The 25,854-nt window shown below is 42.4% G+C and overlaps 1 protein-coding gene across 3 annotated transcripts in view; it reads right to left on the bottom strand.

Annotated features, from left to right (window-relative positions):
- Positions 1–25,854, bottom strand: part of RAB44 (RAB44, member RAS oncogene family) — a 194,884-nt gene that overhangs the window by 15,223 nt on the left and 153,807 nt on the right. For all 3 annotated transcript variants that reach the window (XM_073615658.1, XM_073615659.1, XM_073615660.1), the window contains exons 12-15: positions 14,320–14,401; positions 10,156–10,270; positions 5,720–5,821; positions 1,398–1,474 (exon numbers count right to left, since the gene is read on the bottom strand). In XM_073615658.1, the coding sequence (XP_073471759.1) occupies positions 1,398–1,474; positions 5,720–5,821; positions 10,156–10,270; positions 14,320–14,401 (376 nt within the window). The remainder of the gene's footprint in view (positions 1–1,397; positions 1,475–5,719; positions 5,822–10,155; positions 10,271–14,319; positions 14,402–25,854) is intronic.

The raw sequence follows: 25,854 nt of genomic DNA, 5'->3' as shown, positions 1-25,854 counted from the left end.
CAGAGCAGGTATTTTACAATCTAAATCCTTACTAAGATAAATAACATGAATAGTCTATTGACAGAAAAGAAAATAGTATTTTAACTTTACTGTGCATGGAAATGTTACATTAAGGCTGAACATGGCTGTGGTTCAGCTTCAAAATAATTTTCTACACAATTATCCAACCGTAGAAGGATTATTTATTGATCACAAGAGAGGGATCATACTGCATTATATTGTTGCAAATATGAAAATGTAACCAGATGGTGTTTACAACCTCATAATTTATGCTCTCAAACATAATGGCCTGTGAACAAGAGAACTTTAATGTGTTACGTGAGAATTAGGAACACACACACAGGCTCAGGCCCTTTTGTCAAACGACAGCTCCAGGTTTCCCCTAGCAATTCACAACTAATCTCAATCATGTGATCATCATTACAATTAATCATGTTGGTCCCATGCACACTGGATGTTAATTTAGAAAATAAATGCTGATGATAGTGTGCCTATGTATGATACTGAAACTGTCAGGAACAATTACAGTTACAACAATAATAATAATATTTATCAAATTTTTGTCCTTTTGTCAGCCTATAATACAAACCTGATCATGGTATTTATTAAAACAATGCACCAAATAAAAGTCTCATATATCCTTTTGTAAGCCTATAATACAAACCTGATTAAGGTATTTATTAAAACAATGGGGGTTATTTACGAAAAGCAAATCCACTTTGCACTAAAAGTGCAAACTACAAGTGCAAAATGCACTTGAAATTGCACTGAAAGTGCACTTGGAAGTGCAGTCGCTGTAAATCTGAGGGGTAGATCTGAAATGAGGGGAAGCTCTGCTGATTTTATTATCCAATCATGTTCAAGCTAAAATGCTGTTTTTTATTTTCCTTGCATGTCCCTCTCAGATCTACAGTGACTGCCCTTCCAAGTGCACGTTCAATGCAATTTCAAGTGCACATTGCACTTGTAGTTTGCACTTGTAGTGCAAAGTGGATTTGCCTTTAGTAAATAACCCCCACTTCACCAAATAAAAGTCTTACAGTATACGTCCTTAAAAATTATATAAAGATTACTTAGGTAGGCAAATTAATCATGCTTCATGAATAGCTTAAGGTCCAACCGCATATATATACATATTCATGCTCATATCACTTTTGAGCCATTTACGAGGGCCAAATATTGGGACTAGTCCTAACATGTCTAAATGTAAGAAGGACTATATACTATATATAGAATATAGAATAGAATATATCTTTTTTTCTTTTTTTAGGTTGTTTAGTAAATGGTGAATTGGGCACTTTTCTGAAAATTTCCAGACTGTCTGATTGACCTTTGTATACATTTGTGCTAAATGATTCTTAGCTTGTTGTGATGCTAAAATTAATTCAGATATTTACCTGGCTATCTGGATCAAGGATTCCATGACATTCACTCCAGATTCTGCACTGCATTCTGTAAACAACATCTGGTATTCCTAATAAGAAAAAAAGTTTATGTGTTTTATAGAAAAAATACTCTAAAACACACACTATTAGGCCTCTTGCACACGATACTCCTGTTTGAGCATCTACTTTTTCAGATGTTTCATTTTTAATGTATTTCCGTGCATTTTCGCGCATATGCGTTCATGCAATTTTCGCACAAATTCAGGCACATTTCCGCTCATGCGTGGAAGCTTGCTCTCGCATTCACAATGTCAATGGGCAAATCTGTGTGAATTTGTGTGCAAACGCGCACAAATGTGCACGAATGCACGCTTTCAAGCGCATGAGGTGTAAATTACTGACCGAAAATGCTAATTTTTCTATTTTTTTTTTCTGAAGAATACACGGCGCTTGTTTACACGCCTGTGTGCATAGGTACATTACAATTAATGGGCTGTATTTTAGCTCAGTAAAAAAATTAGCTGTACTGAGCATTTTCAAGCTGCAGTGTGCAAGAGGCCTAAAACTCTATTCTGCCCTCTTTTGAACAGATACAAAGATAGATAGAGAAAAAACACTACATGAAAAAATGGAAAATTGTATACTCACCTTTCCATAATTTTCCTTTCCTGGTGCATCTTCATGGCAGCATATGAAGGGTTATGGCTCTGCCACCCTCAGCTCAATAGGATGCCCTCAACTTCATATGTTTATACATTTTGAACATGTCCTAACACCCTATTCTTTGTAACTACCACCATAAGGGTGGGAATGCATATGCTGCCAAGAAGATGCACCAGGAAGAAAAATTACACAAAGATGAGTACACAATTTTCCATTTTCCTGGAACATCATGGCAGCATACGGAATGGAATAAATTGCCATGCACAGTGAGAGAAACAAAAAATGAAATGTAATGAAATCCAGAAAAAAATTAGAATTTGGTCATGAGAGTTTGAGTAATGCTCTACCAATTTCATCTGTAGTAAGGCTGGCTAGATCTACTCTATAATGGGCCACAAAAGTATTGACAGACTTTCAAGTTGCTGCCTTGCAGATCATGTCCAACAGCATGATCTGCAATAATATATTGTACTATTGGAAGCTTTTTTGGCTTTTAATAAAGTTTCAAATACCGCTTGGGAACACTGCATAGAAGCTAGTTTTTCCCTTTCAATTCCCTTGCCATTTGGTGTCGAGATTAAAGAGGGTGATGCTGGGACAGCAAATCCAGATCTGCAGGAAGAAGTAGAGGTTTCTCTACATCTATGCCCAGCAGTAAAGGAACAGTAACTGTGATCTCCTGGGTCAATAGGGGATTACTGTAATTACTGTGTTTGGTTGGGGCTTCAATCTGAAGATCAGGCGAGTTTAAAAAAGGATGTGCACTAGGGTGAAATTCTATGGCTGGTGAAGAAAACATACCCCTTCCTCGAACTGTACCAATAGTGGACTATGAAGCAGGGACATTTGGTATTCAGCAGGCTGCTATGTTCAGCCCCGGAACGCCCCACATCTTAGTTATGCATTTTTAGACCACTCATTGTTGTCTGCAAATGATCTGCTGTTATGGTCTGCCAACTGGTTCTGGGTTGCTGGAATATAAATTGCCTTAAAAATATCAAGGTTGTTCTGTGCCCAATGATAGGTTGAACCTCTCTAATTAAAGTTGAACTCCTCATGCCTCCCTGGTGTTGTTGGATATATACTACAGTTTTTTGTTTTTTTGTCTCGAGAAAGACATTTTTGCTGTGGATGTACAGAGTCAGCAAATGAAGCACCCTGAGCAACTGCTCTCAAATCCAAGACATTGCATTTTTACACACTGGGCATTGAATTCCCATGTGTCTTACAGCGATATGCCTCAAAGATTAGCGCCCCAGCCATGCTGGCTGGTGTTGGTAGTAATTGTGGTCCATTGCAGGATAGTGATGTGCAAACATGTACCGCAGTGCTGTGCAGCACAAAAAGAGAAGTTTCATGTTCTGTTTGTAGGAGGTTGCAGAAGAATGTGACCCCCCTGTAGCCTATCCAATAGCATTACACGCTGAGGAAAGCAAAGAGAATAGTGGCCATAAATCATACATTTTGAAGAACTGGTGAAAACTGCCCCTTTCCTCAAGTTCCTGGCCTGGGCAGTCCCACAGTAACTTATTCAAAGCTGCCATAGATTTTTTTCTTCTATATGCATTTTATTTACGTGACTACACATTTTTTAACACTTTTTTTACATTTTTAATTTGAAGTCATGCAAACATGCATACTGCATAAAAATTTACTGGGAAGAATGCTGCAAGGCTGGTCCAATTTGATTTGGTTGGAGATTTGTTTCAATCCCATGACAGTAAAAAAGTTGGGAAAAACCCACTATTGTTCTATGCAGATGACAAACCGCAATCTCTCCTCAAATATCTTTATTAGCAATCAATATATGAAAATCATTTGCAAAAAGGTTGGTGACACAACAAGAATTAAAACTGACAACATTGTCATTAAAACACCCTCGGGGTCTCATCCGCACCTACACTCAGACAAACTGTATTAAGCACATAATAATTGTTAATAAGGGTCAGAAATTAGATCCTGAGGAAATACCCTATAATTGCATTAGCCCGTGCATGACAATGCAGATCAGTGGGTAACATCCAGGTTCACTATGTCACCCATAATGGACACAGGTATAATACAGTTAGAATTTCAAACATATCGTTTCCCACTAGGCAACCTCTCAGAACAGGGGCAGCAAAAAATGTCTCATATACAGGCCGTGGTGAATCCACAGATATAAAAAGTGCTTGTCACCCAATACTGACAGTTCAATTGGTCAAGTATACAGAATCACAGCGTACACTGAATGGAGACCAACAGAAATGGCAACATGAAGTCTGTACACAGTCTAGTAGTGAAAAAATATCTACAGCCTGAATGATACCTGAGCATGCATATACAATTGTGCGGAGCCAGCATGAAGATGACATGCCCGTGTCAGTCACCATATAGGTTGAGTCATAGGGGGGTCATCCCCTGAGGAAGCTCACGCATTAGATGGACAAAACGCGTCGGCATGACAACCCCTCTCACACCCACGGTCTCATCTGCCCACCCGTCCTCATCACTCATTCACAGTGCTCTGAAAAATTGAAAACTACAAGTCCCGACAGCCTTAGCAGCTGTCGGCTTGTAGTTCTCAATGAACTACCATGGCACTGTGGAGCGCCATGGTAGTTCATTCATGCTTCTTGTCAGAATGTATCGGTTTCCTTGTACGAGGTACAAGGAAGCAGATACACTGACAGGTCTGAAGGAGACCTGCATGGCATCAGTGATCTGCTAATCGCTGGTGCAATGCTTTACAGGCACCTGCAACAAAAAATAATAAATGCACATTTTTTTACCAGCAACAAAAATGTGCATTTATTATTTTTTGGCAAAAGGTGAACTTATCCAGGTTACCCTTCAAAAGGTAATAGGCTCTCAGCTCCCAAATTGCAGTCTGCCTTATTTCTGTCTTAATTTTCTTGGACCACAAATTCCAAATATGGTGAATTCTTTGCAAACCCAAACCTCATACCCAGGGGCGTTGCTAGGGGGTGGCTTTTGGGGCTATAGCCCCGAATCTGGGGCCAATAGCCCTGAGTCTCTGCAGGGGTCCCCAAAGGGGAGGGGAGGCTCTCTGGGGACCCTGATGCAAAGGAGAGGCTCTCTGGGGTCCCTGATTTTAAGGCAGAGGCTCTCTAAGGACCCAGATTTAAGGGGGAGGCTCTCTGGGGACCCTAATGTAAGAGGGGCTCTCTGGGAACCCTGATGTAAATGGGGGGCCCTCTGGGTACCCTGATGAAAGGGGGAGGCTCTCTGATATAAGGAGGAGGCTCTCTGGGGACCCTGATGTAAGGGGGGACTCTCTGGGAACCCTGATGTAAGGGGGGACTTTCTGGGGACCCTGATGTAAGGGGGCTCTCTGTGGACCCTGATGTAAGTGAGGGGCTCTCTGGGGATATATACACACACGTATATTACTGTATATACATGTGTATACCCGCCCAAGCGTATGACTTTCTTTACTACGCTGCTATGGGCTCTAGCCCCAGATCTTTTGTAGACCTAGCAACGCCCCTGCTCATACCTAATTTCAATATGCTCTTTTAGAATGGAGAGACAAAACCTGTATATCTGCATCAAACCTTTGTTTTAGTGAGGAAAAGGGTATACACACTTAACTGAAATTTGCCTTCAATTCCAAAAATGTGTATGTTCATAAATTCTATAGCAGTCAAAATGTATTCTACAAAACATACCTGTGCCAACTTCTCTGCATCTTTATATGTGACATTTCTTTCTGAATCACAGTCTGTTTTGTTGCCAATAAGTAGAATAACAATATCATCAACAGTATTTGCCTGTTTGGAAAAGGTGACAAGACATTCGTTAGTTCTGTAAGTTTTAAGCAACTTACAGTACAAGAGCCCTCCCCACCAGCCTTTTATTCACCTGTCTCCTTGAAGGAGAAGTTAGGGGATTTATTCCAGGCAGGCCACTGACAGCAAATGTAAACAGAGGCCCTAACCTTCCTGCATTCTATCCTTTATGTCTTTTAATGCTGTACGAACTGCATAGGCTTTATGGTGTTTTTTTCTAGGGAGTGCTAAAGTGCTAAAGAAGTACAAATACCATATTCCTTGCACCCTGGTTGCCGTTGCTCTACACTCTCCAATGTTTCTGTGATATGACTCTACTAATTCTTCAATTAAAATACCCACCTGTGCTCTTTCCATAGTATATTTTGATACGTCAATGTCACCCTTGATGCCGCAAATGGGAACTTTTATTCCTAATTTATTCATGTATTTAATTATTTTTGTTTTAGTACATACCCTCTATGGCAATGTCCAGATTCCCATGTCTTTTTTGATAATAGGTTGCCTATTAGCCCTACAAATGGCCAGAATGTTCAAACATGATTTTCCCTCCTAGACTTCAGTGGGATTTGCTGCTACAGTGCCTTGAAAAAGTATTCATATCCCTTGAAATTTTTCACACTTTGTCATGTTACAACTAAAAACGTAAGTGCATTTTATTGGGATTTTATGTGATATGGACCAACACAAAGTGCCACATAATTGTGAAGTGAAAATGCTAAATGGTTTTCAATTTTTTTATACAAATATCTAAAAAGTGTGGAGTGCATTTGTATTCAGCCCCCTTTACTCCGATACCCCTAAATAAAATCTAGTGGAAACAATTGCCTTCAGAAGTCACCTAATTAGTAAATAGAGTTCACATGTGTGTGATTTAATCTCAGTATAAATACAGCTGGAGTGTGAAGCCCTCAGGGGTTTGTTAGGGAACCTTAGTGAACAAACAGCACCATGAAGGCCAAGAAACACACCAGACAGGTCAGGGATAAAAGTTGTGGAGAAGTTTAAAGCAAGGTTAGGTTATAACCCAGATAGCAAGGATAACTTGCCACACATTTGTGGCAGTATTGAATTGTAAGTCTTATTAACTTGCTGCACATCTTCCCTGGAAAGTTGTACACTTGCAGAGCACTTGAAGCACACGTTCTAGTTGACACTTTTCCAATTTGTAGCAAATTTGCATGGCAAGTCTCTAGCAAGAGTGAAGTTGCAGTGGTGAGTCTACAGCAAGTGCTCTGCATGTCTATAGCAAGAGCCCCACAAGTCTACAGCTAGAGCCCCGCAAGTCTACAGCTAGAGCCCCGCAAGTCTACAGCTAGAGCCCCGCAAGTCTATAGCCAGAGTTATGCAAGTCTATAGCCAGAGTTATACAAGTCTCAGTTTTTTGGCAAGAAAAAAAAGCAAGCAGCGCAAATCTATAATCCCACAATCTGGTGGTAGTGAACCCACTGCTATTAATCTAATACCTTACTGTACACATTTGAAATACATTCAATCCAACAATCATATATAATGATAAACCCTGTGTCATTGCATTCAATAATTCATCTTTCATACAAAAATTATTTGTTTCTATGAAACAACCCAGATAGTAAGTAATTGTGCTGTTGAAGTTTGAAAATGACTAGCTAATCTATTGCTAGACTTGCCAGGCTTAATAAGTTTATTGCACAAATGCAGCAAGTATGTATTGCATGACTCCAGATCAACTTTCTTTGCAAACATTCTGCAAGTCTGCTGCAAGTTAGGTTCAGTTATGTTATGTAATAGTTATCCCACCATGTGGCAGAAATGTCATCATTGCTCCCTGCTGTGTGTAAGGTTTTTCTTTAATTGGTGCTGGGGCAGCCATAGAATCACTTTGGGAGTGGTAACCATAAGACCTGATATGGAGTTCACGGAGGTAGAAATCAAGGCGTGACTAACCCTAATATCCCAATATCATGGGATGCCCTGTGTATTTGTGTATATGTAATAATAATAATAATAAAAAATGGTGCGCTAATTCAAGAAGCTATGCAGCAAAAATAAACAAGAAAAACGCCAGCTTCTTGAATTAGCACACCATTTTTTATTATTATTACTACTTGTACACAAATACACAGGGCATCCTATGGTGGGAATAGTTGTGTTTTCAGTTCAAGGGGCAACAGATGCATAAATAAAGAGATTGCAGAGAATAGCCAGCCATGAATAAAGCTACAGAAGACGTCAACAGAATGTAAGAGGGAAATGGTAGACATTGCACACAATGTAGGAGGCAAATCTAGCCATTTATAGACCAAACCCAATACAGTGCAATAGAGAAACCAGTAGTGGGGGAACCCTCCGCTCATCTCTGCTTTACTGTCAGGGATATAATGCATGCCTAGACCAGAAAGGTCATGTGACCATAGACCTCTGTAGAGTGAGGTGAGCCTGGTATAGATGGTAACAAAAGTATTTACCTTTTCCTATTTCCCATGAAATGAGTCTCTCAGTGAATGGATGTCCCTATGTATAGTACATGAATCTCTTTAGAACACAGTACAGTGCAGTCATCTCTCTATATGCAATGCATGGCTCTCTATATACACCCCCTACAGCAGGTGGTATTCTGCATTGTTACTGTATTGCTGGGATTTGTAGTCTCTATACAGTGGTGGAACTACCAGGTTTCTTGCACCAGGTCTTTGAGGTTTCTATTTCCACCTCTCGTTAAATACACACATTTTCTGCTAAATCTCAGCATTTAAACAAGGAAAAATAAAACATTCCAAATTGTGCTACACCAATGGGATATTAGGGTTAGTCACTCCTTGATTTATACCTCCCTGAACGCCATATCAGATCTCATGGTTACCACACACCACTTCCAAAGCGATTCTATGGCTGCCCCAGCACCAATTAAAGAAAAATCTTACACACAGCAGGGAGCAATGATGAAAATTCAGCCACATGGTGGGATAACTATTACACAACATAACTGAACCAGAACTTGCAACAGACTTGCAGAATGTTTGATCTGGAGTCATGCAATACAGACTTGCTAGAATTATGCAACAAACTTGTGAAGTCTTGCAAGTCTAGCAATAGCTTAGCAAGTCATTTTCAAACTTCCAGCACAACTACTTTCTTTCTGGGAAAAAAAACTTCCCAAGCTTTGAAAATCTCATGGAGCACTGTTCAATCCATCATCCAAAAATGGAGAGAATAGCACAACTGCAAACCTACCAAGACATGGCCGTCAACTTAAACTGACAGGCCAGGCAAGGAGAGCATTAATCTGAGAAGCAGCCCAGAGGCCTATGGTAACTCTGGAGGAGCTGCAGAGATCCACAGCTCAGGTGGGAGAATCTGTCCACAGGACAACTATTAGTCGTGCGCTCCACAAATCTGGCCTTTTTGGAAGTGTGGCAAGAAGAAAGTCATAAGAAGTCCAATTTGCAGTTTGCAAGAAGCCATGTGGGGACACAGCAAACATGTGAAAGAATGTGCTCTGGTCAGATAAGACCAAAATGTAACTTTTTGGCCTGAAAGCAAAACGCTATGTGTGGCAGAAAACTAAACACTGCACACACCATCCCCACCGGGGGGCAGAGGTTCATCTTCCAGCAGGACAATGACCCTAAACATACAGCCAGAGTTACAATGGAATGGATTAGATCAAAGCATATTCATGTGTTAGAATGGCTCAGTCAAAGTCCAATTGAGAATCTGTGGCAAGACTTGAAAATTGCTGTTCACATACGCTACCCATTCAGTCTGACAGAGCTTGAGCTATTTTGCAAAGAAGAATGGGTAAAAGTTTCACTCTCCAGACGTGTAAAACTGGTAGAAACATCCCCAAAAAGACTTGCAGCTGTAATTGCAGCGAAAGATGGTTCTACAAAGCATTGACTCAGGGGGGGCTGAATACAAATGCATGCCACACTTTTCACATATTTATTTGTAAAAAATGTTGAAAACCATTTATAGTTTTCCTTCCACTTCACAATTATGTGCCACTTTATGTTGGTCTATCACATAAAATCCCAATAAAATATATTTACCTTTTTGGTTGTAACATAACGAAGTGTGGAAAATGTCAAGGGGTATGAATACTTTTTCAAGGCACTGTATGTTCGGTTTCACTGATTTATAGACAGGTTTTCTAAAACCCTCATCAAATTAAACCCAGGCAGATTCACCTATCCCTGCCCAAAAGGAGTAAAAATGTAAGCTATTATGTAGTGTGCTTAATGTAAATTACCTCTACTTCATGTATATTCTACTTCTCTTTCCTTAATATAAATGGCTAAAGCTTGTTAGGACAAGCTATTTCTTAGCATACTCACTTGGATACGATTTAGCCAGTAGCACACATCTGTGAATGTCTTTGTAGATGTAACATCATACATAATCACTATACCATCTGCTTTTCTGAAGAACTGTTCTGTAATACTATGAAACCTGTTAGAAATAACTATATTCAGTAATTTACATTTAATAAGCAAATGTTGAAATTATTTTAGCCATTTTGAATGGCTTCTTTTTCTATAGTTCTTGGTGATGAATGTGGTTACTATTATTTTAGATTCTTTAAAGTGTTTGTAAAGAATAAAAAAGAATAAAAAAAAAAAATAATAACAAACATGTTATACTTACCTGCTCTTTGCAATGGTTTTGCAGAGGGCAGCCCCGATTCTCCTCTTCTCGGGTCGCCCACTGGCACTCTGGGCCCCTTGCCAATTGCCCCCATAGCAAGCTGCTTGCTATGGGGGCACTCATGCGTGCTCACTCCCAACCCAGCTCTCTATCCATATGCTCCCCTCTCCCTACTCACTGACTGATTGTCAGCAGTGGGAGCCAATGGTTCTGGTGCTGCATCTCAGCCAGTGAGGAGGGGGAGACCCTTCTCTTGTGCACATCGCTGGATTGAGATTGGGCTCAGGTAAGTAATGGGGGGGGGGCTGAGGGGGGAGCTGCATGCTGGAGGTTTTTTACCTTTCCGTACTGACGATTTTTAAAAAGGTTAAATGTAATGTGAATAATAATACTATGACCAAGGCAATGTCCCCTGAGAGGTACCTCTTAGTATAAGCAATAGGTAAAGGTCACTGTGCAGCAGCTGTAAAGTGGCAGTATTTAGTCCTAACTCTTCAGCCGGCTAGCATTTGGGCCCAATTTATACCATCGGTGCACATTAAACTAGTCCCAATTGAGCCTGCAGGCAGCAATAAGACTATTACATGGCTGTTTAGTCAGTTCCTTAAAGGGCTCAGTCTCTCTAGCATCAGATAGTATATCTCTACAGCAGCAGCTCACTAGTCCCAGAGATATTGCAGCTCACCATCACCACAGTGATTAGTCCACTCTCTGCTCTGCACCCAGGTGACTCTGACTGTTGGTACACCTAGGCACAGCACTCCGGACACTGCTCAGGACTCCGTTATGCAGCAGTAGTGGTGCACACTGGACAGCGATGTGCACTGTCCAGGCTCCCTCTCGGCAAGAGGAAGCTGTGTCCTCTAGAGCAGCGCTTTCCCCTCCTCCTGTCAATCTCCCTCTGGGAAATACAGTTCAATTGCTTTATTACAGTAGAGTCTCTCTCATCTGGACTACAGTTCACGCAGTGCTATCTAACTAAGTCTATTGAACTTTTTCTGCTTAGTGTCTCCCTCCTTTTCCTGATGTAGCTGTTAACCAGTTCAGCACCTCAGGGCAGCAGCTACAGAGAGCAGCTGCAGCCAGTGTTTTTCTCACTCTCCATTCCAAGCACCTCACTACATTACCTATTCTGAGGGCTCTCCCGTCCGATCACATGATCTCTCCAATGGCCGGCTACAGTGAAGAGGAGAGATCCTCGACAATGGTTTACTATAGGACATTTATTCGCTGGGAACCAATCATGAGTTGGGTTGAGTTGAGAGGAATCTTAATATAGCACGATCTTACCCCAAAGGATCCCGATGCGCATAGCAAGGATCCTGGAAAGAGAGGGCCCAGGGACCAGAAGCAGCACAGAGCGGCAGAAGGGTAGAAGAGAGAGAGACTATGCAGAAAATGCCTGCATGAAAAGCCAAGTCTTCAGTCACCCGCAGAAGCCTGGAATAGTGGGGGCCTCCTGGAGCTCGACAGGGAGGCTATTCCATAGTGCGGCACCCTGGTGGGAGAAGGCCCGACCACCACGCCGGATCTTCTTGGGCACCGAGATGTAGAGGAGATCTCTGCCGGTAGATCTGAATGATCTGATAAGAGCTTGTTTATGAAAACCAGAGCAGAGATAGCTTGGGGTCAGGCCTCTCATAATCTTAAACATAATACATCCTACCTTAAATAAGATGCGATAGTGGAATCAATGCAAGGCGCTGAGGACAGGGGTAATATGATCCCTCAACGGGACATCCATGAGCAGCCTAGCCGCAGCATTTTGAATAAATTGAAGCTTCTGCACTAGCATCTTTGGCAATCCCAAATAAAAAGAGTTGCAGTAGTCTAGGCAGCTACCTATTGTGGCACAGATGACAGTTTTTCTGTCCAAAATATCCAGATATTTAAACAACCCCCTCAGGAGTTTTAGATGCCAGTGACATGCACTGACAACCTTTTTTACCTGAGAAGCCAGAGTTAAACCTGAATCTAAGACGAATCTCAGATCACGGACCTCCGCCTCCGGAGTAGGACCAAATGAGGGAGGCCAAGGTGGAATAACTGGGGGGGTGGCCAGATCGCTGAAGATGATCACCTCAGTTTTGCCCCCCATTAAGTTTCAGGAAGTTGGCAGACATCCATGTATTGATGGCCTCCAAACAACTGGCAAGGGTGGCATCAGCCGTCTGGTTTCTAGGAATCTTCAGGTAAACCTGGGTGTCGTCCGTGTAAACATGGTACTGGACGGCGTGGGACTTTAGCAGGTCAGCAAGGGGCCTCATATAGATGTTAAACAGCAGGGGTGACAAGGCAGAGCCCTGTGGCACTCTGCAATCCAGGGCGGTGAACTTAGAGTAGAAGGGGCCAGTCTTGACTCCCTGAACTCTGCCCTCTAAAAAAGAGGCCACCCATGTCAAAGCCGACCTGCTCATACCCAAAACAGATCTCATCTGCTCCAGTAGAATTCCATGATTTATAGTATCAAACACGGCCGACAGATCCAAGAGAACCAGAGCTACTGAGTCACCCCTGTCCAAGCCGTGAAGGACATCATCATAAACTTGGATGAGGCTTGTCTCTGTTCCATGCCCTGGACGAAATCCAGACTGAATGGAAAAGATGGAAAGACTTAAAGTAAGTCTGTAGCTGGATAACCACCAGGCGCTCCATCACCTTTGCTACAAAGAGCAAGATGGAAATCGGCCTGTAGTTGCCCAGTATGTCCGGGTCCAAGGTCGGTTTCTTCAGCAGGGCCAAGACCACAGCCCGCCTCAGAGTGCCCGGAACCATACCTGTCCTGAAGCAGCAGTTGATTATCTCCCCAATGAAGGGGGCCAAAAGGGCCGCAGATTTTTTAAGCAGCCTGGCAGGACATACATCTAAAGGAGAGGAGGATGGTTTCAGAGAGGCAATTACCTCAACCACCTGTGTAGCCGTAACCGGTTGGAAGCCGATCAATCCAGGGGCCATCTCTATGTGACTAATGTCCTCCTGCACAGACTCTGGCCTGGAAATGTTGTCTCTAATGGTCTGAATCTTAGAGACAAAGAAGTCAGCGAGCTCCTGGCACCAGTCCTACGACTCCTTAGGAGCAGAGCTGGTAGCTTCGGGATGAGTTAGCTCCGAAAAGATTGTGAAAAGTTTGGCTGTGCTGTTGGCTGCCTTCCTAATTTGCTCTCGGAAGTAGGTCTTTTTAGCCTCTCTAATGGTTAGATCTCATCCTACGGGGTGCTAACACATCAAGGACCCCTTCAACCGACTCCTGGAAAATACTCAGCTTCTCTACTTGGTCGCCCAGCTCGACAAAGGTTGTCTGGTTAATACCTGTAGCCACAAGGTTTTCAAATCTGTCTGGGCAGACTTTAGATAGATTTCTTGAGAAAACCTTGGAGCCAGAGCGATCTGGGATATGTGGAGGTTTCCCTTCCAGTAGGGCCAGACTAAAGGATCATGATCATGTGATCAGATCAGAGTGCCCTCACAATAGGTGTATACATCCTTCCTTTACAGGGTCAGGGTTAGAGTAGTCTTAGAATGGGGGTTGGAGTAGGTTTAGGTAAAGTTAGTATTTGACTGGACTTTAAATTAGATACACTTTTTGAAATATGTATTTATGAACAGCAAGAGAACATCTATATGTTTTTATGAAATAAATCTAATTTTGTATAAATAAAATTATTGAATATTATTATGTATACACTCCTCATTTGGTACCATGATAGTCCGTTTTGTTGGTTTGGCTTTACAAAGCCACAATTATTACACTACAGGACTTTATAGCTTATGGGTACACTAATTTTAAACAAAAGGAGTTTAGACAATATAAAAAAAAAAAAAATGTTTTACATTTTCCAAAAAGCTTCAACTACCTTTCCTGTCCAGCTGTGTCCCAGAGCTGAAGTACATATTGCTTGTTGTCAATAGTTAGAGTTTTAAAATGATAGTCTATTCCTGCAAAAATAAGAACACATTAAATACATATACAGTACTGTATGTGCACTGCACAGACACAACTAAAACAGAGAAGAAACAGTTCAGAAAAACTATTGATTGGAAGACTATCAGTGTGTGTAGAGGTGTGCTACTGTGCAAAAAGGACTCCAGAAATCTAAAAGTGCCTGTAACTTCAAGCAAAGATTTTCAAGACCAAATGTCAATTGTTTTTTCTTCTGTGGATTAAAATAGAAGAACCTTTTAATGTGGTACATGTTGGTTAAAGTGGTTGTAAACCTCAGACATGAAATATGAACAAAGAATATTCCTCTATAGTGTGTACATGTCTCAATTAGAAGCACTAAGTGTCATCTCTACCTGCTCCTTTGTTCCTCTGCTATCAGAATGAATCACTTCTGACAAGTTTTCCCAACACCATGAGAAAAATGGTGATGGGGAGGGATCTCCAGCTGATTACCAGCCTCAGCTTTGTTCCTGTATGCTGTGTGAAGGGGGGGTGTCTGTTCCCTCCAATCAACTCTCACAGCTCTCCTCACTGGGATCTGCAAAGTGTAACTTCAGTAACTTCATGTACAAAAAAAGAAAAAAATATTTTAGACTTATTTCCACAGAGCCCTGTAGACTAATAGAGTGTTGAACAAGTAAACAACAAGAAAAAGAAAAAGAAGAAGAGAAACAAAAGAAAAAAAGAAAAGAAAAACCAGTGTATGACCCGGTAAGACAAAGTTACCATGGAGCTACAGCATTTGGTTCCAAGCCGCCTCTGGGGGCTTAGTATTCCCAAACAGGGGGCCTATCCCTGAAGCAGTCTATTTCTGACTAGTTGTGTGGGCGCAAGGCCAGGGACATCCAACCATGGCTGCCACATGGAGTAAAAGTTACGAGAAACACGTCAATGTTGACATGTCAGCTTTTCGTGTATGACCATATCATTCACTCGTTCCACCCATTGCCGTCTGGTGGGTACCCGGGAGACAATCCAATATTGGGCAATTAATTTACGCGCGGTATACAGCAGCCTAAGAATGGCAGTATGAGCTTGTGGAGTTAGGGATTCTTTCCCAAGGGCACCCAACAGACACACAAGAGGGGTTCTTGGAATCCTAAACATATATACTTGTGAGATTGTATCTAAAACCTCAGTCCAGTAACTGACTAATTTAGGGCATCTCCAGATCATGTGAATAAGGTCACCATGATCATGTTGACATTTTGGACATAATGGGATTCTTCATTCCCCCCATCTGTGTAGTTGGACTGGTGTCCTATAAAACCTGTGCAGTAAATATATAGGTGAGAGCTTTTGAGATGTTGAGACAGAGACCATAGGGGCAGATGATAGAAAGAGTTCCCAGGTTTCACCATCAATAGCGCCTATATCCTTCTCCCATCCCTTCCTACATGGCAATTTGGCCGGGTTCTGAAGGGCATTGAGAAGAATAGAGTAGCCTCTGGAGATCATGCCTTTTTTGATCCCCCTCCAAGAGCACCTCCCGAATCACTGGGTGGTCACTTGGATGGAGCTGGACAGACCTTGACTGCGATTGCAGGGCATGCCTTAGTTGTATATACAGTGGGGACGGAAAGTATTCAGACCCCCTTAAATTTTTCACTCTTTGTTATATTGCAGCCATTTGCTAAAATCATTTAAGTTCATTTTTTTTTCCTCATTATGTACACACAGCACGCCATATTCATTTTTTTTCCTCATTATGTACACACAGCACGCCATATTGACAGAAAAACACAGAATTGTTGACATTTTTGCAGATTTATTAAAAAAGAAAAACTGAAATATCACATGGTCCTAAGTATTCAGACCCTTTGCTGTGACAGTCATATATTTAACTCAGGTACTGTCTATTTCTTCTGATCATCCTTGAGATGGTTCTACACCTTCATTTGAGTCCAGTTGTGTTTGATTATACTGATTGGACTTGATTAGGAAAGCCACACACCTGTCTATATAAGACCTTACAGCTCACAGTGCATGTCAGAGCAAATGAGATTAATGAGGTCAAAGGAACTGCCTGAAGAGCTCAGAGACAGAATTATGGCAGGGCACAGATCTGGCCAAGGTTACAAAAAAATTTCTGCTGCACTTAAGGATCCTAAGAGCACAGTGGCCTCCATAATCCTTAAATGGAAGATGTTTGGGACGACCAGAACCCTTCCTAGAGCTGGCCGTCCAGCCAAACTGAGCTATCAGGGGAGAAGAACCTTGGTGAGAGAGGTAAAGAAGAACCCAAAGATCACTGTGGCTGAGTTCCAGAGATGCAATCGGGAGATGGGAGAAAGTTGTAGAAAGTCAGCCATCACTGCAGCCCTCCACCAGTCGGGGCTGTATGGCAGAGTGGCCCGACGGAAGCCTCTCCTCAGTGCAAGACACATGAAAGCCTGCATGGAGTTTGCTTAAAAAAACACCTGAAGGACTCCAAGGTGGTGAGAAATAAGATTCTGTGGTCTGATGAGACCAAGATAGAACTTTTTGGCCTTAATTCTAAGCGGTATGTGTGGAGAAAACCAGGCACTGCTCATCACCTGTCCAATACAGTCAAAACAGTGAAGCATGGTGGTGGCAGCATCATGCTGTGGGGGTGTTTTTCAGCTGCAGGGACAGGACGACTGGTTGCAATCGAGGGAAAGATGAATGCGGCCAAGTACAGGGATATCCTGGACAAAAACCTTCTCCAGAGTGCTCAGGACCTCAGACTGGGCCGAAGGTTTACCTTCCAACAAGACAATGACCCTAAGCACACAGCTAAAATAACGAAGGAGTGGCTTCACAACAACTCCGTGACTTTTCTTGAATGGCCCAGCCAGAGCCCTGACTTAAACCCAATTGAGCATCTCTGGAGAGACCTAAAAATGGATGTCCACCAAAGTTTACCATCCAACCTGACAGAACTGGAGAGGATCTGCAAGGAGAAATGGCAGAGGATCCCCAAATCCAGGTGTGAAAAACTTGTTGCATCTTTCCCAAAAAGACTCATGGCTGTATTAGATCAAAAGGGTGCTTCTACTAATACTGAGCAAAGGGTCTGAATACTTAGGACAATGTGATATTTCAGTTTTTCTTTTTTAACCACTTCAGCCCCGGAAGGTTTTACCCCCTTCCTGACCAGAGCACTTTTTACAATTCGGCACTGCGATGCTTTAACTGCTAATTGCGCGGTCATGCAATGCTGTACCCAAACGAAATTTGTGTCCTTTTCTTCCCACAAATAGAGCTTTCTTTTGATGGTATTTGATCACCTCTGCCGTTTTTATTTTTTGCGCTATACACGGAAAAAGACCGAAAATTTTGAAAAAAAATGATATTTTCTACTTTTTGTTCTAAAAAAAATCCAATAAACTCAATTTTAGTCATACATTTAGGCCAAAATGTATTCGGCCACATGTCTTTGGTAAAAAAAATGTCAATAAGTGTATATTTATTGGTTTGCGCAAAAGTTATAGCGCCTACAAACTAGGGTACATTTTCTGGAATTTACACAGCCTTTAATTTATGATTGCCTATGTCGTTTCTTGAGGTGCTAAAATGGCAGGGCAGTACAAAACCCCCACAAATGACCCCATTTTGGAAAGTAGACACCCCAAGGAAATTGCTGAGAGGCATGTCGAGCCCATTGAATATTCATTTTTTTTGTCCCAAGTGACTGAATAATGACAAAAAAAAAAAAACAAAAAAAAAAATTACAAAAAGTTGTCACTAAATGATATATTGCTCACACAGGCCATGGGCATATGTGGAATTGCACCCCAAAATACATTTAGCTGCTTCTCCTGAGTATGGGGATACCACATGTGTGGGACTTTTTGGGAGCCTAGCCGCGTACGGGGCCCCGAAAACCAATCACTGCCTTCAGGATTTCTAAGGGCGTACATTTTTGATTTTACTCCTCACTACCTATCACAGTTTTGAAGGCCATAAAATGCCCAGATGGCATAAACCCCCCCCCCCAAATGACCCCATTTTGGAAAGTAGACACCCCAAGCTATTTGCTTTGAGGCATGTTGAGTCCATGGAATGTTTTATATTTTGACACAAGTTGCGGGAAAGTGACACATTTTTTTTTTTTTTTTTTTGCACAAAGTTGTCACTAAATGATATATTGCTCACACAGGCCATGGGCATATGTGGAATTGCACCCCAAAATACATTTAGCTACTTCTCCTGAGTACGGGGATACCACATGTGTGGGACTTTTTGGGATCGTAGCCGCGTACGGGGCCCCGAAAACCAATCACCGCCTTCAGGATTTCTAAGGGTGTAAATTTTTGATTTCACTCTTCACTGCCTATCACAGTTTCGGAGGCCATGGAATGCCCAGGTGGCACAAACCCCCCCAAATGACCCCATTTTGGAAAGTAGACACCCCAAGCTATTTGCTGAGAGGCATGGTGAGTATTTTGCAGCTCTCATTTGTTTTTGAAAATAAAGAAAGACGAGAAAAAACATTTTTTTTTTTCTTTTTTCAATTTTCAAAACTTTGTGACAAAAAGTGAGGTCTGCAAAATACTCACTATACCTCTCATCAAATAGCTTGGGGTGTCTACTTTCCAAAATGGGGTCATTTGGGGGGGGGGGTTGCCACCTGGGCATTCCATGGCCTCCGAAACTGTGATAGACAGTGAAGAGTGAAATCAAAAATTTACGGCCTTAGAAAGCCTGAAGGCGGTGCTTGGTTTTTGGGGTCCCGTACGCGGCTAGGCTCCCAAAAAGTCTCACACATGTGGTATCCCCGTACTCAGGAGAAGCAACAAAATGTATTTTGGGGTGTAATTTCACATATTCCCATGGCATGTTTGAGCAATATATCATTTAGTGACAACTTTGCACAAAAAAAAATTAAAAAAATAAAAAATTGTCTCTTTCCCGCAACTTGTGTCACAATATAAAATATTCCATGGACTCAACATGCCTCTCAGCAAATAGCTTGGGGTGTCTACTTTCCAAAATGGGGTCATTTGGGGGGGGTTTGAACTGTCCTGGCATTTTATGCACAACATTTAGAAGCTTATGTCACACATCACCCACTCTTCTAACCACTTGAAGACAAAGCCCTTTCTGACACTTTTTGATTACATAAAAAAATATTTTTTTTTTGCAAGAAAATTACTTTGAACCCCCAAACATTATATATTTTTTTAAAGCAAATGCCCTACAGATTAAAATGGTGGGTGTTTCATTTTTTTTTTTCACACAGTATTTGCGCAGCGATTTTTCAAACGCATTTTTTGGGGAAAAAACACACTTTTTTAAATTTTAATACACTAAAACACACTATATTGCCCAAATGTTTGATGAAATAAAAAAAATGATCTTAGGCCGAGTACATGGATACCAAACATGACATGCTTTACAATTGCGCACAAACGTGCAGTGGCGACAAACTAAATACATTTTTAAAAGCCTTTAAAAGCCTTTACAGGTTACCACTTTAGATTTACAGAGGAGGTCTACTGCTAAAATTACTGCCCTCGATCTGAAGTTCGCAGTGATACCTCACATGCATGGTGCAATTGCTGTTTACATTTGACGCCAGACCGACGCTTGCGTTCGCCTTAGCGCGAGAGCAGGGGGGACAGGGGTGCTTTTTTTTTTTTTTTTTTTCTTTATTATTATTATTTTTTTTTATCTTATTTTAAAACTGTTCCTTTCATTTTTTTTTTTTAAATCATTTTTATTGTTATCTCAGGGAATGTAAATATCCCCTATCATAGCAATAGGTAGTGACAGGTACTCTTTTTTGAAAAAATTGGGGTCTATTAGACCCTAGATTTCTCCTCTGCCCTCAAAGCATCTGACCACACCAAGATCGGTGTGATAAAATGCTTTCCCAATTTCCCAATGGTGCTTTTTACATCCGGCGAAATCTAAGTCATAAAATGCTCGTAGCTTCCGGTTTCTTAGGCCATAGAGATGATTGGAGCCACTCTGGTCTCTGATCAGCTCTATGGTCAGCTGGCTGAATCCCCGGCTGCATTCTCAGGTTCCCTGTTGAGACAGGAGAGCCAGAGAAAAACATGGAAGACGTTGGGGGGGGGGCATTCCCTCCCACTGCTTGTAAAAGCAGTCTAGAGGCTAATTAGCCGCTAGGATTGCTTTTACATGAAAGCCAACCGCTGGCTGAAAAGAATGATACCAAGATGATACCTAAACCTGCAGGCATCATTCTGGTATAACCACTCAAAGTCGTGAATGGCGTACCTGAAGACAAAAAAATGGTTAACAATAAAGCACAGTAAACGGTAAAGTATAAAAAATTGCATACCTGAAAAGCAAACATGATAAAACATAATAACAATAAAACATTGCAGAATAGAATACAGTAAAAAAGAGCAGAACAATAGAGAGAATAGAGAGAGAAAGAACAATAAAACGACAACTATTATTTTTTATTTTATATTTTTGTTTGTGTTTTTTTTTTTTTTTTTTACACTTTTTTTTGTAACTAACTTTTATAACTGTAACCGGTTCCAGGTTCGGGTCTCTCAAAATGCGATGGCATCTTGGGAGACCCTGTGAAAGTGTGCCTAGTCTGTGCAATGCTGTACCCTACGCTAATACTCAACTAGTGAATGGTAGCGTTCAAAACATTCACCAATGCAAAGACCAGGATTGTCAGGACAGGAGAGACAATAATAGCGGGTGTCACGCCTATATCCGCGCTTGCTGCAGACACGACATCTTTTTTGGGGGGGTTCGTTGGGTAGGGGTACTCGGGAGGACATAAAGAAAATGCCTCTCATGCAGCCGACTGCATTTGGTTGGGGATGTGAATGGGGGAAGTACGGGCGCTGCAGAAGCGGTGGGTTCCCAATTAGGATTGGCGAATGCAGCAGGAAGGGCACTATGGGCATGACGGGCCTGTGTTTGTCTTTTTGGTGGCAGCGGGACACTACTTGTGCTTGCCACCTCACCAGCTTGAACTGCACTTATGGGACTTGCCACGTCACCAAGTGTTACTGCAGTGCGGGTTTGACTACGACCGGGGTGTACTAGGCCGCTGGTGCTTGCCAGTTCACCAAAACGCTACAAAAAAAACTGTTAGCGATCGCAGGGATCAGGCCTGACTCTGCGAACGCTGCAGTTATGCGTTTAGTGTTTTGTAAGTGTCAGTGATCGATCGATACTGCACTTGGGTGGGCTGGGCTGGGCCGGGCGGAGGGGCAAAACGCAGGTGCTAGCAGGTATCTGGGCTGATCCCGCTAACACTGCGTTTGTGGGAACCCTAAACTGCTGGGGACGCTAGTATAGATCTGATCAGATCAGATATTGATCCGATCAGATACTATACCACCAAGGGAGGTGTACGGTGCGTGCGTGGGTGTTAGCGGTACTGGCGCTAACCTGACGCTGCCTGGGGCTGGTGCTTGCCAGTTCACCAAAACGCTACCAAAAAAACTGTTAGCGATCGCAGGGATCAGGCCTGACTCTGCGAACGCTGCAGTTATGCGTTTAGTGTTTTGTAAGTGACAGTGATCGATTGATACTGCACTTGGGTGGGCTGGGCTGGGATGGGCCGGGCGGAGGGGCAAAACGCAGGTGCTAACAGATATCTGGGCTGATCCCGCTAACACTGCGTGTTTGGGAACCCTAAACTGCTGGGGACGCTAGTATAGATCTGATCGGATCAGATATTGATCCGTTCAGATACTATACCACTAAGGGAGGTGTACGGTGCGTGCTTGGGTGTTAGCGGTACTGGCGCTAACCTGACGCTGCCTGGGGCTGGTGCTTGCCAGTTCACCAAAACGCTACCAAGAAAACTGTTAGCGATCGCAGGGATCAGGCCTGACTCTGCGAACGCTGCAGTTATTTGTTTAGTGTTTTGTAAGTGACAGTGATCGATCGATACTGCATTTGGGTGGGCTGGGCTGGGCCGGGCGGAGGGGAAAAACGCAGGTGCTAGCAGGTATCTGGGCTGATCCCGCTAACACTGCGTTTTTGGGAACCCTAAACTGCTGGGGACGCTAGTATAGATCTGATCGGATCAGATATTGATCCGTACAGATACTATACCACTAAGGGAGGCGTATGCTGCGTGCGTGGGTGTTAGCGGTACTGGCGCTAATCTGACGCTGCCTGGGGCGACGCATATCACCGCCGGGCGATCAGGGGGCTAAACCTTTATTCGGTAATAAACGGCGGGTGCCCTGACACTATAAAAAATAAACGAACTAACCAGCGTCACCCGTAACACTTATACGGTGATCAGTGGTGAAAGGGTTAACTAGGGGGCAATCAAGGGGTTAAAACATTTATTAGATAGTATATGGGGGTCCCTGACGCTATAAAACGCTGACGGCGAACCTAAATATTTACCTCCCTAACTAGCGTCACCAGCGACACTAATACAGCGATCAGAAAAATGATCGCTTAGTGACACTGGTGACAGGGGGTGATCAAGGGGTTAAAACTTTATTAGGGGGGGTTAGGGGGGTACCCTAGACCTAAAGGGGGCTACCACTCACTGCCCTAACACTGTAACTGTCACAAACTGACACCAATCAGTAATCAGAAAAAAAAAAAATACTGCTTGGTGTCAGTTTGTGACAGGGGGGGGGTGGTTGGGGGGGGATCGGGGGCGATCGGGGGGGGGTCGGGGGTGTTTTATGTGCCTGGCATGTTCTACTGTGTGTGTTTGTGTTTTGTGCACTTACATGTCTTCTCTCCTCGGCGCTGGAACGGAAACTGCCAAGCCGAGGAGAGATGACATCACATCCTCTGCCTGTGTGAAACTACACACAGGCAGGGGAGGATTCCGATTGGCTGGGAGCGATCGCGAGGGGGGGGCCACGATCGGATGGTCTCCCCCTCGCCTCCCAACGCTCCCAGTGAAATGCCGACCGCCGCTGGCACGGGGGGGGTCCGATCGGACCCCCCGCCCGCGGGAGGCAGATCACGTACAGGTACGTGATTCTGCCTGCCCGTGCCATTCTGCCGACGTATATCTACGTTAGGCGGTCAGCAAGTGGTTAATAAATCTGCAAAAATGTCAACAATTCTGTGTTTTTCTGTCAATATGGGGTGCTGTGTGCACATTAATGAGGAAAAAAATGAACTTAAATGATTTTAGCAAATGGCTGCAATATAACAAAGAGTGAAAAATTTAAGGGGGGTCTGAATACTTTCCGTCCCCACTGTATCTGTCAAATTGGCCTCGAGGAAGGATAAACTCAATTTGTAAATCTAAAAAGGATTTGAGTATTGACCCATTATATAATTGAGAAATATAGTGTATTCCTGCTTTCTCCCAGTCCTGAACTCCCCCCAGTTTGAGCACCTCCTGATAATTCATCATAAGAACCCTTGTATGCCCAGCAGTTTTTTAAGATGGTACCAGAGCGTGCATAATAGGACTATAGTTGGTACTGTAACACTGTAATATTTTAAGTGTACTTGCCCAAGTTGGCTTTGAATTCATTTAGTGGGTGCCATTTTTTCTGCATGTAGGTGTTTACTAGATGGCAATAACCAGTTTGTTTGAACTTTGGGAGCAACAGCTATTGTATACAATGAGTTTACAGCAAGTCCAGTTTGTTCCTGCTTTACTGGTGCAAAGGGATTAATTGTTTCTTTGTGTTTGTTACACATACATATTGTCACAATCAAACAGGGACTTTTTAGCTTTCGTGGAAATATTTTTAAGTATGACTGATTATATTCTTTAAATACCAGTCACCAAACAAATAATATCTTGTATTTCTTCAAAACTCATATACAGCATGTTGGTAGGTCAAAAACACTATCAAGTTTAATAAAATGTATGAATGACACCATTCTATTTTTCTCATCTTTCAGTTCTCAGTAAAACAAAGAACTAAACTTAGAACTACATCATTCTACATCTGCGATGCCAAGCAATTTTTTTTATTGTAAAGCTTTGTAGTTGTAGGAGTTGTAATGGCCAAAGAGAAATTCATCTAAAAACGAACGTACTACATGCAACAAATATTAAAATGTCAGTTGCTAAAAAGTAACTTAAATCATCGCAGTGGTGCAATGAACTTATGTACAAAAAAGGAAACGAGTGAAAATATATTGCTGTTTCCTTTTCTACTGTAACAATGTTTCCGCTACAAGGGCATGTGAAGTCCATTTTTAAAATACCGTAATGTGTATTCCACCCAGTGCTAGGCACAGACACCTGTATTATCAGCAAAATAGTTTTGTCTGAACTTAAGCAGAAGTTTCCTTTTCTTTTACTTTATGTTAAGGCTGAGTTATCCTTGGTCATCTCCTTAGCTAAGACATAAATTCCCTGCTTTCTTTATAGTCTAAACTCATGTTTAACCTTTTGTAACCCTTCTGCTGTACTGTAACTGTACTGTAACTACAATATATTGCTGTTTTCTTTTCAGGCTTTTCCTTTTTTTTCACATTGTGATCCTGCCAGTAATGCACTGCCTGTACTAGGGTGACAACACTTACTTGCTGTACTGTGCAGAGTAGCATTTTGACCCCAACGCAGGAAGTATTAGGACTACAGAATACTTCCCCCCTCTCCTACATAGAAGAAAAGGTGTTCTGTAGTATACAGTGAGAGCTGAGAAGTATGCACCTGATGATGATAAAGCAGAGGCAAAGAGCACAGGGAAAATCTGAGCTCACCAGGTTCCTGGAAGGTTTAGCAAGTACTTATTTTGCACTTATCAAACAGATATAACCAGACTCTTTCAACTGTATATTTACAGAATAATAAAAATGTAATTAGCCCAGGAACAGGGCTGTAGAGTGTGCTTAAGACAGTGTCATGCTGTGTACACACGATCGGACATTCCGACAACAAAACCGTGGATTTTTTTCCTATGGATGTTGGCTCAAACCTATCTTGCATACACACGGTCAAACAAATGTTGTCGGAATTCCGAACGTCAAGAAAGCGGTGATGTACAACACATAGGACGAGCCAAGAAAAATTAAGTTCAATAGCCAGTGCGGCTCTCCTGCTTGATTCTGAGCATGTGTGGAAATTTTGTGCGTCGGAATTGTGTACACACGCTCGGAATTTCCGACAACAAGTTTTGTTGTCGGAAAATTTGAGAGCCAGCTCTCAAACATTTTTTTTGTCAGAAATTCCGACAGCAAATGTCCAATGGAGCATACACACGGTCGGATTTTCCGACAACAAGCTCACATCGAACATTTGTTGTTGGAAATTCCGACCGTGTGTATGCGGCATAATAGTTAGCCTGGAAGCAGGGGCTCAGGGGCTGCAGTGAGCTAACTGTTGTATTGCAAGGCTGTGCTAGGACTGTCTGTTGTTGCTGTGCACCTGGGAAACAACCTTCAGGGATCAGAGAGCTGCAGAGGACCCTGTGCTTCTGTGTGAGATATTGCTGTGTTTGAAGTGGCTGTGCAGGACCATGTGCTGCTTCAGGAGAGACTGTTTGCTGATAGAAGACCACATACTGCATGTTGAAGTTTTACTGTGGTATCA

Source organism: Aquarana catesbeiana, linkage group LG02 (genome assembly GCF_042186555.1).
Source record: "Aquarana catesbeiana isolate 2022-GZ linkage group LG02, ASM4218655v1, whole genome shotgun sequence".
NCBI classification, from domain to species: Eukaryota; Metazoa; Chordata; class Amphibia; order Anura; family Ranidae; genus Aquarana; species Aquarana catesbeiana.
The sequence above is the reverse complement of the archived record's forward strand: the minus strand, read 5'-3'. Positions and strand labels throughout refer to the sequence as shown.